At 37.5% G+C, this 15,817-nt stretch overlaps 1 protein-coding gene across 1 annotated transcript in view; it reads left to right on the top strand.

The window, feature by feature from the left end:
* ubl3a (ubiquitin-like 3a) overlaps nt 1-3,034 on the top strand; it is a 56,539-nt gene extending 53,505 nt beyond the window's left edge. Inside the window, exons 4-5 of the mRNA XM_038278754.1 lie at nt 504-581; nt 1,249-3,034. Coding sequence (XP_038134682.1) covers nt 504-581; nt 1,249-1,301 — 131 coding nt within the window. The 3' untranslated portion in view covers nt 1,302-3,034. The remainder of the gene's footprint in view (nt 1-503; nt 582-1,248) is intronic.
* The last annotated feature ends 12,783 nt before the right edge of the window (nt 3,035-15,817 follow it).

Below are 15,817 nucleotides of genomic sequence, written 5' to 3'. Positions count from 1 at the left end.
AAAGTTCTTAAAATTCACATCTTATATTTGCTTTAATGAGTAAATGTAGGAAAAACTGTAACATTCAGTTAATGAGATTTCTTCTCTATACATTTATTTATATATATATTCTCTATAAATTATATATTTTTTGTTTACACTTTGGCGGTTTTCTAATGACTGAACATTGAATTCAAATTGAAAGCAAATCATTAATAAATAACTAAGTGTTATATTAAAGGCCATTCATATACACAGAGCTAAAGAGAACCTGAGTCTATCGATCAGCTGCGCTATCTGAATTCAGAATGAAATTATTTATAATTCAGCCTCAGATAGACCTGTCAGTCATTTTTGTACTGTACTTGCAGAACCAGCCTAACGGTGCTGCACAACCTTTCAAGTCTTTCTTTTAATTTGTAATCAGCCCTGGGAGCTCATTGAGGAGTGAAATGATACTGATGTTGCATGACATTGCACTGACTGAAAATGACCTCTACCTCCTTCTTTTTTCCTCTCACCAGCTCTCAAGCTGCCTCTGGGGAGGACCACAGTGATGCATTTAGTTGCCAGAGAGACTTTGCCTGAGCCAAATTCCCAAGGTAACCAGCTCTTCATCTCCCTTGTTTCCATTCAGAGAGCTTTTCCACAAGCTGAACAACTTTCAAATGTTCCGCTCCCAGCCATGATTTATTTCTACACATGGCTTCTGTTTCAGGAACAGCCAGCAGTGCAAATAATTGGCTCCTTTAGGCTTTCCCCCAGACACTGATCATTGTTCAGATAATGCCACTGATATAAATCATATAGGCTGACATGTTTCCCCTGGATTATTGTGAATTGGACCCAACAAATGTTTGTAATACATCACCAGGAGTGAATCTAATATTTTTTTCTGCCAATTAGCTGGAATCAGAAAGATTTTTAAAGAAAAACATCACAATTTATTAAATAATTTTTGTTCATTTTTTTTACTCTGAATTTGTAGGAAAATGTAAATGTAATGGTTATGATTTTATGGGGAACTTTAGATGATGAGTAATTTACCTCATTTTTATAAGGTAAAATGATTTCAATCTAACCACTATATATATTTTTTTTTTTTTTTACCTCGATGAAGCAACTTTTTGAGTCCTCTCTGGTTTTTTAGCTTGGATGGTTTATAAAGAGCTACCAAACTGTTTCTTAAAAAATGCTGTTTTTCGGAGACCCTTTGTGCTGATTTATTGTTTGTTCATTATATGATAATATGAGTGTGTTTGTGTTTAGGTCAAAGGAATCGAGAGAAGACTGGAGAGAGTAACTGCTGCGTCATTCTGTAAATACACACCTGCGCCGTGACCCTCCGTTCTTCAAGTCCGTTCATGCCATCAATGTCCTGGACCCGCTGGGCTTGTCCTCTGTCCTGGAGCCTGTCCGTCACCCGGATGTACACCTAACCCACCCACAACCCACCCCCCTGCCACAACTCACCCCTTCAGACACATATACATGTTAAATAGGATGACAGTAGGCTCAGGCTAATCCGAGACAGAACTGGGGAGCAGGAAGTTGATTAACAATAGAGTTGATTCCTATGCTGTACTTGATTTGTTGTTATAACTGAATAGTAGCGGAAGGAACTGGATTTGCATGTTATTTTTTTTTTCCTTTTATCTTTCCTTCTTTCCTAAGCCTTCTGCCAAACATTGTCACTCCTCTCCTCGCCATCTTTAGCTGGTCTGTGGGGTCACTTTCTAGATGACTTTGACATGTTTGCTCCTCGTTGCAACGTGGCGGCCAAGTTTATGTTTGTGGCCTTGTTATCTCATACAGACCGGCTGAGAGTTTTAACCACTAAGCTCATCGGAACCTAGGTGTGATGCTGGGCGTAAAACCTTAGGTGTTTGTGTGAAAGCACCTCAGTGCGGCAGATGAAGCATTAAACGTGCCTGAATAGAGGACTCAAACTAAACTCGCTCACTAAAACAGATGAACACAACTGTGTCCTTTTTAACTGCCCTCCTCTACATGTGCCCTTAAAGGTTGCAGGACAGATATCCGACCTGTACAGTTTTAGCCAAATGAAGCCTAACAAGCAAACAACAAACCAGTGCTAGTGGTCCTTTGTCTTTGGAGACTGGGTTCTTACAGTCTGTGTATTAATGACCAACTGAGCTGGTGATTTATTAAGCATTGTGTGAACTTTTCTCCCTCTCCTGCAACATCCCCCTTTTCCTGAACTTTCCATCAGTGTTGTGAAGGATCTCTCTGAGACGTCACTTTAAGTTTGAAAAGGCTCCCTCCTTGTCTTACTTCTCCTTCAGGATTAATACGTCTATTTTGCACACAAGAAGCATGTGCTCTTTCATCAGATTAATGCAAATGTATGAAATAGTTTTATTTTATGTTTCCAATGGAAGTAATGTTCCAAACTAAGGTTACCACGTGTAGAATATATTTAATATGAATCTTTATCTAGAACATTGAGATTTTAGATCTTGGTGATATTCATGATATTGGTGTTTAGTCTATGATTGTGTACGGTTAGCTACTAGCCAGTTCACAGTCACTTGGTGATGACGTCTTTGTGTTTAACAGCAGCAAAGCCTCCCTAATCATTCATTCATGGACTGATGGGTTTATATTCTCTTTTTCTGTCGAAGTTGTTTTTTTTTCATTTGTTTATAATTTAATGTAATCCTTTTTTGTGGTTTTTTGCTTTAAAAAAATTTGCTTTGTAACAGCACTAGGTCTTAAAGAATATTGTTTATATTGATCAGGGTTCAAATCTGTACAGAGAAAAAAAAAGGTTTTGAAACCAATTGTAAATAGCACTAATGCTCCTTCTCCCCACTCCTTCAAATCTTCAAAATGGAATACATCTGTAAACTAAATAAAGGTTATTGAAATGCACTTTGTTCTGTCATGGCTCATTGCCCATTAACTTCTGGTTATAAACAGGTAACCTCTTTCTAGAAAACACTGGAGTTTGTTTTGAGTTATCTTTCAGTATTTAGAAAGTATTTAAAACTGATATAAGAGTATGGAAATAAAAACACGATCTGTCCATTCAGCTACTGTCCGCTTTCATCTGTTTACACTTTCCATACATCCACCCTTTTAACCATCTCTCCACCCATCTATTTCCTCTTTATCTTCATTTTCCCATATTTGAATCCTGACTTCTTCAGAAATATTTAAATCAAATGTATCCTAATTTGCATTATTGGATTTATACTGTAGAAAAGGAGCTAAAAGTTCTGCAGGAATGCAAATGAAGGTGTGTAGAATTATGTCATCAGGGTGTGATACTTTTATCCTCTAACCTTTGGTTGTATCCTTTTAACACACCTGTATTACCCATTTAGCATAACTTGATTAGCTGTGCAGAGGCCTGATAAGAGCCTTTCATTTCATTAAGGATGCATCTAAAAGATGCAAGATTGTAGATGTGGATCTGAATGATGTTTGGCACCCTTAAAGACCCTTGACTGTTGCTTTGTAAAAGATCAAATAAAACTAGTGCTCTCATCATGATGCTTCAGATATAAATTTAAAATGCAGTTTACTTCTCTCTTAAAGCAAAACATTAAACAAAGAGTTCAATATATATATATATATATATATATATATATATATATATATATATATATATATATATATATATATATAATATTATTATTATTATTATATATATATTTTTTTTTTTATTTTTTTTTTTTTTGGGTAATTTCGGGGGGACTTTTTTCACCTCCATACAATCTTGTATTATTTCATGGCATATCTGTTAAGAAGTGTTTTGCTATTTGGACTCAGATATTTTTGTCATACTACCTCCAAATACGTCATTTAATTAATATTGTTTCATATTTTAACAAAATATCCTGCAAAGTGGATTTCCCTTTTTAACTAAATTATTACGTCTACTTTATTATTGGTTACCTATCAATGCAATGGAGAAACATTTACATTAATACAAAGTAATTTCACAACACTCGATAATTTCATCCATCAGTCAAAACCATTGTTATACTTAGTCTTTCTAAGTGGTGGGTATTTTATGTTTACAACTCCAAAATCTGGGGAACCTGCAGTTCAGATACTATCTGAGGCTGATGGCGAGGAGATCTTTAGACCTTACCAAAAAATAAAACATCCTATCAGAGAGCATGCAATAATCTTCTAATCAATTGTTGAAAGCCTTGTTTTGCTTTAATAAAATCTATATATACACATTAGGATTTTTGCAAAAAGGCTACCGTATATATTTTTTCACTGGAATAAAATAGAGAAATTGTTTTATTTTCCTGTATTAAAAAAAAATAAACACTCTTTCTACTGTCCTGCTATCTTTTAGGAAATGTTTGTGTTGTTTCCTACCAGAAACAAATTTTGTGGTTCATTGAAAGGTACTTTGGCTCATCCAGCCCAAAAGATACAACTACTTTACTTCAGAAGAAATACATCCATCTTAAAAGTTACTTTATATTTCCCAGGATTATAAATACGCTTTCATTAGACTTGCTATGAATATAAACTAACAATAAAGATATTTAATTAAAGTTTTGGCATTTCATTCCTATAATATTTATAAACTCTAAGGGAGAGATGTTACATTATTTTAGGTCTTTAACAAAAACCAAAATCACAGAAATATTGCCCCTTAATTTAAATTTAATTTATGTTTAATCTGTAAAAATCGACCCTCTTTATCTTTCTTAGAACATATTACTCAACAAGAAATGACACCGTAAGCAAACTGTTGTGAATTACTTTGAAAATTAGTCATTTATTTACCCTACTCAAAATGTAAAGCATAATCTTAAGGAAAAACTGTAGAAATGTGTTTGCACCAGTTAAAGCAGGATATCTGAATGTAGAAAACTGGGTGTAGGGTTGTTTTTTGTGTCGTCTTTATGTCCGTCTAACCTGGGAGGAAATAAGAAATCAGATTAAGTTAAGTTGACCTCGGCAGATGGACGCTCACACTGAGCCTGGTTCTGCTGGAGGCTTCTTCCTGTTAAATGGGAGTTTTTCCTCTCCACTGTCGCTACAAGCATGCTACTTGTGAAGGATTGCATTCGAGTCAATGAGTCAATCAGCTGGTTTTCTTTAGATAGAAAACAGTGAATCAATCTGATTGTATTATCTGGTTGAATTGGGGTGACTTGCTTTGTGACTTGGCACTATATAAATAAACCGAATTGAATCGAATTAAGTTTTTCCTGCTGAAAAGACTCTGACAAACTACTGAAGAGGGAGTGGGATGACCAGGATGACAATGCGGAGATGGTGGGGCAGCAGAACCGTTTACTCGTTTTGCCATAAGGCTAACCTGTGTAAAACAATTGCAAAGCTTGTTTTTTTCCTGCTGGTTGTGTTAACACTCCTGTTCTTTGGACAACAGGCTGGATTTTTCTACAGCTGAGAGCAGACGTGCAGCATGTATCCCAGCACTTAAGAGACTCGTGTGTTTTTATTTCCACCACCTCAGAAGTAACATCATTAGCCACTAAATGTTTGTAAAGCGCAAGTCGGTTTGAAGCCTACCACATGTATATGACAACAGTGTTGACTACTTTAAAATCTATTCCTGATACAGTGACAGATATTTGAGTGAAAATTATGGAGACCTGAGTTAGAGAACAGTTGGTGACCATGGAGACTGAGTATAGGCTAGAGGATGTATATTACTGACTTATGCCTGGTATACTTTCTTAGGCATACTAAAAAAAAACTTGTGACCAAAGATAAGCTGTGATAAATATCTGACAGTGTCATATAAATGGAACGGCTACCTCATGGTCTGACAGCTGCTAATCAGCCAAACAAATGGACACTTGTCAACTGAAGTAGGCCTACTCTTCTAGTAAGTAACATTACAAATAGCTTGTCTTTGTCTCTTTATTTATTTATTTTTTTTGCCAAATGTACAATATAAAAAATTGATTGGAGTAACCAATGTTATAGACATTAAATACTCAAACATACATAACAAGAACATATTGCCAACTGTTTTTCAAACTAGTGTCCAAAGTTTGCCTCTTTGCCACAACTGCATCCATGTACTCCTCCTTTTGTTCACATATCTTTCAATTCACTTAAATTGAATTAATGATCTTCATACATTGTGAATGAAATAGCTTTAAACATCCGCATCCTCAATGGATTGTTCCAAAATGCAAAAAGGCTGCTGCTTTTGCACATGATTTTATAATTCACCATCCTTAGTGTTTATTATTCAAGCCAATAAACACTTGAATAAATCTGCATTTTCAAGAGATGATTCCGTTGATCATGACTTAGTGGGAGTAGAATTTTTGCTCCAAACCCTTTTAGCAAGAAAAACTGGTCCTCTGGTTGTTTGGTACTGTAGCAAAAAAACAAAACAAAACAAAATAAAAAGCTTGAGGTGTCTTATCATTGCTGAACCTGTTGCTTTAAATAATGATTCATATCCAGGTATTTATTTATTTGGCCTTAAAAGCACAACTTTAACAAGTCAGTAATGTGAGGTTATTTATAGTGTTTATCTGATTGCTAGGAGACATGATGAAGAAAAAAAAAAAAGCCTTGGAAAATGCCAATGTTGTTCATACAACATACAAAAAAATTACATTAGAACTTTGTTGATATTTACTTTTTACCTTTTTTCTTGCTGTTAAAGTTGAAGATGTGAAAAAAAGTTTGTCAAGATTATTTACACTCAAAACATATATATATATATATACATAAACACAACACTTTTGGTTTTGCTCTCATTTTTTATGAGAGCTTAAACGTCTCGTCTAAAACTTTTTCCACATACACAATATAACCATTTCCCTCAAATGTTGTTCTGAAACCAGTCTAAATCTGTGATAGCATTTCTCCTTTGCTGAGATAATGAATCCCACCTCACAGGTGTGCTACATCAAGATGCTGATTAAACACCATGATTAGTGCACAGGTGTGACTTAGACTGCCCACAAAAAAAGCCACTCTGAGTGTTTTATTTATATTTTGTTGAGTGTTCTATAGTAAAGTCCTCCATTTTTGTGTTTTAAAGGGGCCTAGTCACATTCTGTGCCTATTAAAATACACCACAAACCATATTTCTACATCAAAATAAATCAATATATACCTGCTTACCTTAAGTTTATCATTAGAGTGTTTAACTGGTCTGTTTCCAGCCTAAAAAAATATGTTTTTTGCACTCTGCATGTTCAGAAAACATAAAGGTTGCTGTACTTGCTTGCCATCTGCTGGCAGTTCAGCTTCAAAGGCTTTAGCTCCAGCTTAAGTGAGTCCCAGTGTTCATATTTCACTCATGTTTCATCCCTCTTGGCATCTAATTATTTTTTTCTCTCTTACATATTTTCATTAACGTTTCTTTTTACACCTCTGCATGGAAAATGCAGAGGTGTAAAATGAATCATTACTTCATTGTTTACAAGTTGCATGAATGAAACGAAACTATTATATCATTAGCCAAAAGGGCAAAAATATTTGTTGGTGTAGAAATTCGTAATGCCATAGTACCTAATTAATTTCCTTTAAAGAATTTTTGACTTTTTTTAATAAACTGGTTGGTAACTAAGATGCAAAATGGTTGACAAAGTTTTCATGTGCGACAGGAGTTGCATTCCTGGTCTTGCTTCAAATAGCTTTGTTTTAAGTTGACCTTCTTATCAGATAATTTAGGAAACAGTATTGTAAGGTTGAGCTTAGTCGTGTGAAGAGCATTTTATGAACTACTATGTGAGTATGAGCAACAGCATCTGAAAGAGAGGCCTTTGACCCTGACTCTTTAGTGCGGATTCAGCTTGGATAGAAAAACATCAAACTTCTGCTTTAATTTTTTTCTTTTTTGCTGTCAGGTTTTGTCCCATGTGCTCACTAAGCAGAACTATGCTGACCAGAGTACATCTCAGGCTGCCTTCCTGACAGCTATTTTTGCAAACATGTAATGCTTCACAACCTAAGTTAATGACAAAGAGAACAAGCAAGGTTTAATTTTTGTGTGGGTTGATTTATGAAATCTCCAATAATAATGCCAAAACAGAAGGAGAGCGGCTTTAAAAGGCTAAGTGATTTAAAGAGGATGATTGTACGTCCTGTCCTGACTCTTTTGTTCCTTCATTTATGTTCCTCTCTTACCGAGTCAACAAAGCTGTAATAGGTGTGATATATAAATTATTCTTTCTTCTCTGGGACATTGTTTGAGAAGACTGACAATAAAAACACACTTTTAATTCCCTGTTTGTGTTAAAACCAGATAGTGTCATTGTTGGTTGTCAATGTCAGCACAGCTGAATAAATAGTTATTTTACCTCTGAAGAAGTAATTCTCTTTGACTGGGAGGATGACTCTTTTTTTCTCTTATATTGGTGCTCATACACTATAAAGACATCCACCTATTTGAATACCCATTCTAATTTCCTTCAAACCTTACTTATATTTTCTTACTGATCTTAAAGTTTGAGGAGACTGCCATCTTCTGGCTAAACATTATCAAACCATTTCTGCTTTTATTCATTTTTACATTAAATCCTGTCTTTGCCAAGATAAAATAAAAAAATCATCATTGTCATTGTGGGTGTGCAAATACCATAAAGAATTATTTCTCATCTCTTTACTTTTTATTATTTTTAAAACAGCTGTATCAAATAAATATAATATTTATGTATATTCAATATATTGAAAAGTCCCTATATTTCATTAACTCCACTCAATTAGGAAAACACACAATGACAAGACAATCATTAAAAAAACACAAATGTAGTTTTAATCAACAGTATTTATGACACATGCTGAAATGCTTTTTTAAAGGTGTTTTTAACAAACCAATATTTTATTTACTGAAGATAAAAATACGGTCAAAAGTTCAATCTCTAAAATTATTCATTACTCATTTGTAAAATGTTGTCATGATTATGCCCTTTTGGGACTGTTTGGTATTATTTATTCCTTGTTCTTGTTTTAGTTGTTGTTTTAGTTTTTTCCCTTTAGATTCACTTAAGTTTATTTCTAGTTACAATTTGATCCTGTTTTCCCTGTTTTTTCTTTGTTGCCCCTTACCCTGAAATCCCACATAGTACTCCGTCAGCGCTCCGCTCCGCTCCTCCCCGCTGCGCTCCAGACCGCCTGCGCAAAGCAAAGCCTACAGCCGCCGCTGTGGTCCCGTCCGCTACGCTCTGAGTTCCTTGGAGATCCTAGAGGGCATGCGCGAGATGAACGAGGGTTTCCGCGGATCATTAAAAATAATTACAATTCATTCATTTTTTCTTTAAATCAAGGCCTTAATTGGCACTAAAATTATTTAAATAAGTTTATCGAAGTATTCATAATTCTTTAATAAAAAATGCTTATAAAAACAATTTCGTCCGATATATTATATCGCTATTAATTTGCGTGGAACTGATCATAAAGCCGTATGTTCAGAAAGGAAGCTCGAGGCGGAGAAAAAGCTAGAGGATATAGGCTATATATACGTATATATGTGTGTGTGTGTGTTTACATACATACAGGAGTCATGGAACTCTGCTTACAGCTCCTTCATATTTCATGTACACTAATAACTTGTGTACATGGTTCTTGTTGATGGCATTAAAATAATTTCTAATAGCATTAAAATAGCATTAAATTAGAGTCACTCATTCCTGTATGAACCCTGTGAGCGCTTAATTTAATATGACATATTAAAAAAATCCCACCATCATCCAGCATATGTTCAGTTTCTGCCCAAATATATAAATATATATTTGTAGATTTTTGTAACGGGGATAAGGATAATTCAAAACTGCTTTTTTTGAATGAACTTGTTCTCTATTCACAAACACAGCATCTCTTTTTATTCCTGTAATAAGAAGTTTCTTTTGAATGGATTTGAGTAAAGTTTAAGTCCCTCGGTATAAAATAAATATTTTGATGGGGATGAGAAATCTGCTTCCTCGTTGGTGAATAACCAATAGTTTGGATCCAATCATTTAAATAAACGGTGTTAGTTTTGCTGCTGCTATATTTTCATATGACGAACCGGAATTTGTCGATGTTCTTTTTCCTGTTTGGTGCGATTGCAATTGCGGATCTTGACCTGGCCGGACCGGAGCGGAGCAAAAAATAGCTCGGCTCCATAATTTGTCGGTGACGGACAGAGAAGACGTACGTGGACGTGCGGAGAAGTAGCGGTGGATGCGGAACAGCTCTCATTGATTTCCATGAAAGACAAGCGCTCCGCACGACGTACGTCAGCGGGGCGGAGCGGAGCGGAGCGCTGACGGAGTATGTGGAATCTGGGGGTTAGTGTCCCTTTCCTTTCCCCTTGGCTCCTTTCTAGTTGCTTCTGTCCACACCTGCTTCCCATCAGCTGATTAGCCCGCTCTTTGTTCCATCTCCTATATATGCACCTCCTTTGCAGTTCCTCATGGCTTGAGTCTTTTCATCCCTTATGTTTGTTTTCCCAGAGTGGCTCCTAGTTTTTTTTATTCCTGACCTCCTTTCCAGTCCTTTCTGGGTTAGACATTTCAGGGGAGACATTTGAATAACATGATCTCAGATATGTTGACTGAGGATGCCCAGATTTGTTACAGCAGTTAATGTTTTGGAACCCTGGTGTAAAATTAAGATAAACAGATGTATTGAAAGGCAGCCAATAGCACCACATATACATTTTTGCACATTGCACATCTCATCATCCCAATGAGTGTTGTTCTATGAATTTTATATTTTGGTATCCTTAATGGTATAGTGGAGGTTTTTTTTTTTCCGGGTGGATCGTCAAAATAAGTGATCCTTCTAATTGTCAATCATTCTAGTGATATGCTGTAAGGCCATCCTACATGCTCGTCCCCATTTTCATTTACCAGTGGTGACATAGTGGTAAAAATGCAAATCTTCTTTTGGACAGTAATCTTGTATGAGAGGTGCAAACAGCAACTTTTAAACAGAGCGTGCACAAGAAGAAACGGATTGTGCACGCTCTTGCACCCTGTACCTGCTCCCAAGAGCAGGTACAGAGGGTAGTGCATGTGCATTTTTTTTTAAGTGGAGAGGGTGGGTCTTTTCAAAAAATGTGCAAAAAAATTCTTCACTATACCTTTAAGCTGAAGAAGGGGTCCTATCAAGCCTGGTTGGCCTGTGGGGCTAATGAGGCAGCAAATGTGTACTGTAATTCTACGTTCACACCAAAAGCAGCAAAGGCAGCAGAAGCAGCTAGTTTACATGCAAAGTCAATGGTTGATGCATGTCAAGGCACAGCAAAATGTCCCGCAGCGCGTTGTGAGCAACAGGCGCAGCTGTCTGAGCAGCTGAAGTAGCTGAAGCTGCGTTTGCGGCAGGAAACTCAGCTCCTGATTGAGTTGGTAAAACTGAACTTTTGCTGCTTAACGCACCACATCAGCCAATCAGAGAAGCTGATCTTGGAGCTGGCAGGGAGATAGAAACATCGCTGATGATACAGATCACTATTTTTGTGCAAAATAATATCCTGCAGATAATGAATAAGTGATTAATTAGAACTGGAGTTATAGTTAACTATTTAACTTATTAAAAATCGGAGGTGAAATCAATTTAGTGTTCTTAGGTGAATAATTGTAGCTTTAATTTGCTTACTAACCAGGGTTTATGCCTTTCACCTCTGGATGGTTCCTGGACCGGCTGTTAATATCCAGGTATCCACACCAATTTAGTGACCTAGGCTAGGTTATCAGCAGAGCTATTAATTATCAATCAAAGATCTATTTGTCTCTGTTTATTCACACTATTACCAAAAGAGGGTGGATCTGGCCTGAGTGATAAACCATCCGTATATGAATCACAACCATTGCAAGTTAAACAATGACATCTTTATTCTAATAATGGAGGATTACAGAAATCTAATATCTATGCAAACACTACATGCCATAAAAAAATAAATAAACATGAGGTAGACTAAGGCTACGTTCACACTGCAGGCCTTGATGCTCAATTCCGATATTTTTTGCGACATCCAATTTTTTTACATTGCCGTTCATATTTCCAAATATATGCGACTTGTATATGATCTCCTGTGTGAACTGGTCATACACCGCAAGTGTCCCGCATGCGCAGTAGAGGACGCAATGACGTCAGAGGCCAGCTTGCTCTTTTTTTCCTGAAGCAAACATGGATGGTAGTGCCGATGCGCATCTAGCAGTCTTTTCCAACCATAAAAACTAGTGCTGTCAAAATTATCGCGTTATTATCGCGTTAACGCGAGGCCATTTTAACGGCGATAATATTTTTAACGTGAGATTAACGCTATGTGGTTTTATGGTACAATTTTCCAAGTACATCCAGCTGCAGCCCACGGGAAGGCGGGGCTATTTTCCCCCAGTGTATGCATTTCTCATAGGCTTCGAGAGCGGAGCTCCTCAAGGGAAAAAGACGCTCATACACTGGGTAGCGCTAGTGCCTTTTCTTTAAGCCCCACCACCAACCAAGTTGAGTGTCTGGTAACTAGTAGCAACCTGAAATACGCTGAGAAAACAGATTACTGAGGTGAAATGGAATCTGCTACGGCACTCTTGCCGTCTGTGTACGCCACAGGTCGGTATCGTGTGTGTGTGTGTGTGTGGGTGGGTGGGTGCTTGTGTGTGTTCTCATTTTTGTTAAGAGGCTGAAAAGACTACCTTTATAGCAGTAGGGTAAAATGCTTGTCTTTGTTCAAAAGACTGTATTAACTGTAAAGACTGTCTTTTACATCAGCCTGTTTTCAGGGCCTTTTTTTGGCTACATATTTGTTATTTTTGGCATAAATCAGTATCTGTGACCTGTTTTCATTTTAAAAAAAGAACATTGGCACAAACCTAGCCTGTATGTATTTTTTTGTATGTCATCGAGAGTATTTAAATGATTTTCAATCAGGAAAAAAATGTGCGATTAAAATGCGATTAATCGCGAGTTAACTCAGGCATTGATGCGATTAATCGCGATTAAAAAAATTTAATCGATTGACAGCACTAATAAAAACACAATCTTTTCAATATGGTTGAACATAAATACTGCTCTCCGCATCATCGTCTGCCATGGTTGTTTTTTTTCTTGCCGCTTCTGCGTAGCAAGATGCATAATGGTGACCTTTTTCGGGTATTAATGACGATCAGGTCGGATGAATGCGACCTGGCCATTCAGACACAGGTCGCATTTGAAAAGATCAGATTCGTATCGGATTCAGGACCACATGGCCAAGTGGCCTGGGTCGGATTGGAAAAAATCGGATCTGTGTTGTTCAGACTGCCATGAAAAGATCAGATCCAGGTCACATATGGGCAGAAAAATTGGATTTGGGTCACTTCAGGCTGCAGTGTGAACGTAGCCTAAGTGACTAGTTTAAAAGGAAAAAAAAAATAAAACCCTAAAAGTCTGTTTAACTGGCTTCTGAGATTGTCCAAGATAGGCCAGATGTTAATACATTCAATAATGTCCATTTGGAATAGTAGCAGGTATGATGATAACAACAGTGCAATTAAAATAACAATTAAGATAACACAAAAATACATTCAGCTTAAAATGATAAATGGTTAAAATGCATTAACAGCAGCAGCAGCAGAAGTCGTTTTAGCAAGACGGCATCAACAGAGTTGGGTATGTGTGGGGAAGTAATCTAAATGTGAGTGTATCGATGTATGAGAGACCCCTTCTTCATGTGATGAAGGGGGGGCAGCTTGTAACAATAGGTTGTCAACCACGTGACCACATGAGGTTGAATGCATGTGAGCAAATTCTCTATTAACTACCTTAAAGCAGGAAAAGGAGGAAAGCAGGATAGAAAGAAAGGAAGAAAGAAATATCACTTGCAGCTTTTCACAGCATACTTATTTCAACCATTAACCAGAGTTCTTATAACCAACACAGATTAAAATCAGCATTAATTAAAACTTCTATCTGCCTGTCTCTCGCCCGAGCACAGCCCCTCATAGCTCCGCCCAACGTGCATCAGACCCACTTGTCCACCACGCAGCTGGAGCAGCTTTGCGTCAGAACTAAACTTGTACAAGCATCAAAAATGAAGAAGGACGCGCGTTTTTGCTACTCTTTGTGCTTTTGGTGTGAATGTAGCATAAGGCCAAGAGTGTCTCTGTCTGGGTGGTTGCAAAGGCAGAAACTATCCCGAGAAAAGTTTTGTGAGGTCATTGAGAAAGACTACTGATCGTCCTCAAAGCAATTCTCACATACAATCCAGTACCTCTAGAGGAGGAATCTGTGCTTTGCTAACACCTTTTACAGTGCAAGTGGGGAGCATCTGACCTTGAGTGAGGACATTGTTAGACAGTAATTTTTTTTTTTTTTTTTTCACGGGGGGTTCTACCTAGTGTACTTTAGATCTGGAAGTTTTCCTCTTCAACATCCAGTGGTGATTGGGGATATACCTCTGCACTGGTAGACTGGAGTTGTGGTCTCCCTTCACAAAAAGGAGGACCAGAGTGTGTGTTTCAACTAAGAAGGATCATATTTCTCAGCCTCCCCAGGAAGGCCTATACCAGAGTGCTGGAGAGTAAAGTTTGGCTAATTGTTGAATCTCAGTTTCAGGAGGAGCAATGTGCATCTGCAGGGTGCACAAGCATGGGAGTTTGGTCAACTGGTCTCTGTGTGTTTTGTGGATCTGAAGAAGACATTTGACCTATGCCTTGTGCACTTTGGACTCCAGCAGGGCTGTCCCCGATCACTGGTCCTGTTCAGAACCTTCATGGACAAAATGTCTAGGTGCATCCAAGGGCACATAGATGCACCTCATGGACCATGCATTTTGTCTCTTCCTTTTGCAGATGATATCTTTCTGCTGGCTCCCAAGACTTACAGCTTTGCTGGGGTGGTTTACAGTCTATGCAAATTGGCAGGGATAGAGAAAGGTTCCTCCAAGTTTGAATCTTTGGTTCTGGACTTGAACACGGTGGCTTTATCCACTTCAGGTTGGAGACTTCTCGTCTTAGGTTAAGGAGTGAAACTGTCTGGGCGTCCTGTTTATTAGTGAGCGAAGAATAAAGAGAGGGCTCTAGAATGGATTAGTGCAGCCACTTTCATAATGTGGATGCTGCACCATGTTGTGTTAAAGACAGAGCCGAGAGCCAGGTGTTAACAACAAACTCGACTGGAGACACAACTGTGAAGCCATCTACAAAAAGGTCTGAGCAGATTGTACTTTCTAAGGAAACTTAGGTCCTTCCAGGGGCGTTGCTAGGCACAAAGCTTTACTGGGGCACTGGCCCCCTATCGTATATGCCCCTCCTGCCATACACAAATACAGACAAGCACACTGCCCCACCCTGATACATTTCTACCAAAATTACCAGCTGAGATATTAATGAGTGTAAGAGCATATTTGTTTTAACAAACATGAACATTTTCAACATTGCAGCTATAAAAAATAAAAAGTTTCCTTATACACATTCTGAAGTAATCATTAATTCCTAGGTTTCAGAGTTTTAGTTCAGGGGAAGTTTAACTCAACATGAACTAAGTTTTTCTTTTATTTTTTGAGCATTAAAGTGTACCTCCTATTTTTCATTTTTGCAAAGCGGTCAATCACTTGACTCTGATTCAGCTTAGAAAGTTCTTCCTTTTCAACTGATAAAATAGCAAGATGGTGGAGCCTGTCTTGTCCCATTGTGCACCTCAGCCAAGTGTGGAGCCTTCTCAACACACTGAATGACCTTTCACAACTACAGCTGTTGACTGGGATGATGAGGGAGATCTGGATGACCTGCGTTAGTGTTGGGAATATGATGTTATCAAGCAAGTTGAAAACACACTGCATATCCTTGATGACAAGGCTTTATTTTTCAACCAGGAAAAGCTTTCAAATCATTTTGAATTAAATGAACGTTTTTTTATTCCAAATTTGTGCTGGGGATAGTGG

The sequence above is a fragment of the Cyprinodon tularosa genome, unplaced genomic scaffold (assembly GCF_016077235.1).
Source record: "Cyprinodon tularosa strain WSP-4 unplaced genomic scaffold, ASM1607723v1 ctg144, whole genome shotgun sequence".
Classification (NCBI taxonomy): Eukaryota; Metazoa; Chordata; class Actinopteri; order Cyprinodontiformes; family Cyprinodontidae; genus Cyprinodon; species Cyprinodon tularosa.
The sequence above is the reverse complement of the archived record's forward strand: the minus strand, read 5'-3'. Positions and strand labels throughout refer to the sequence as shown.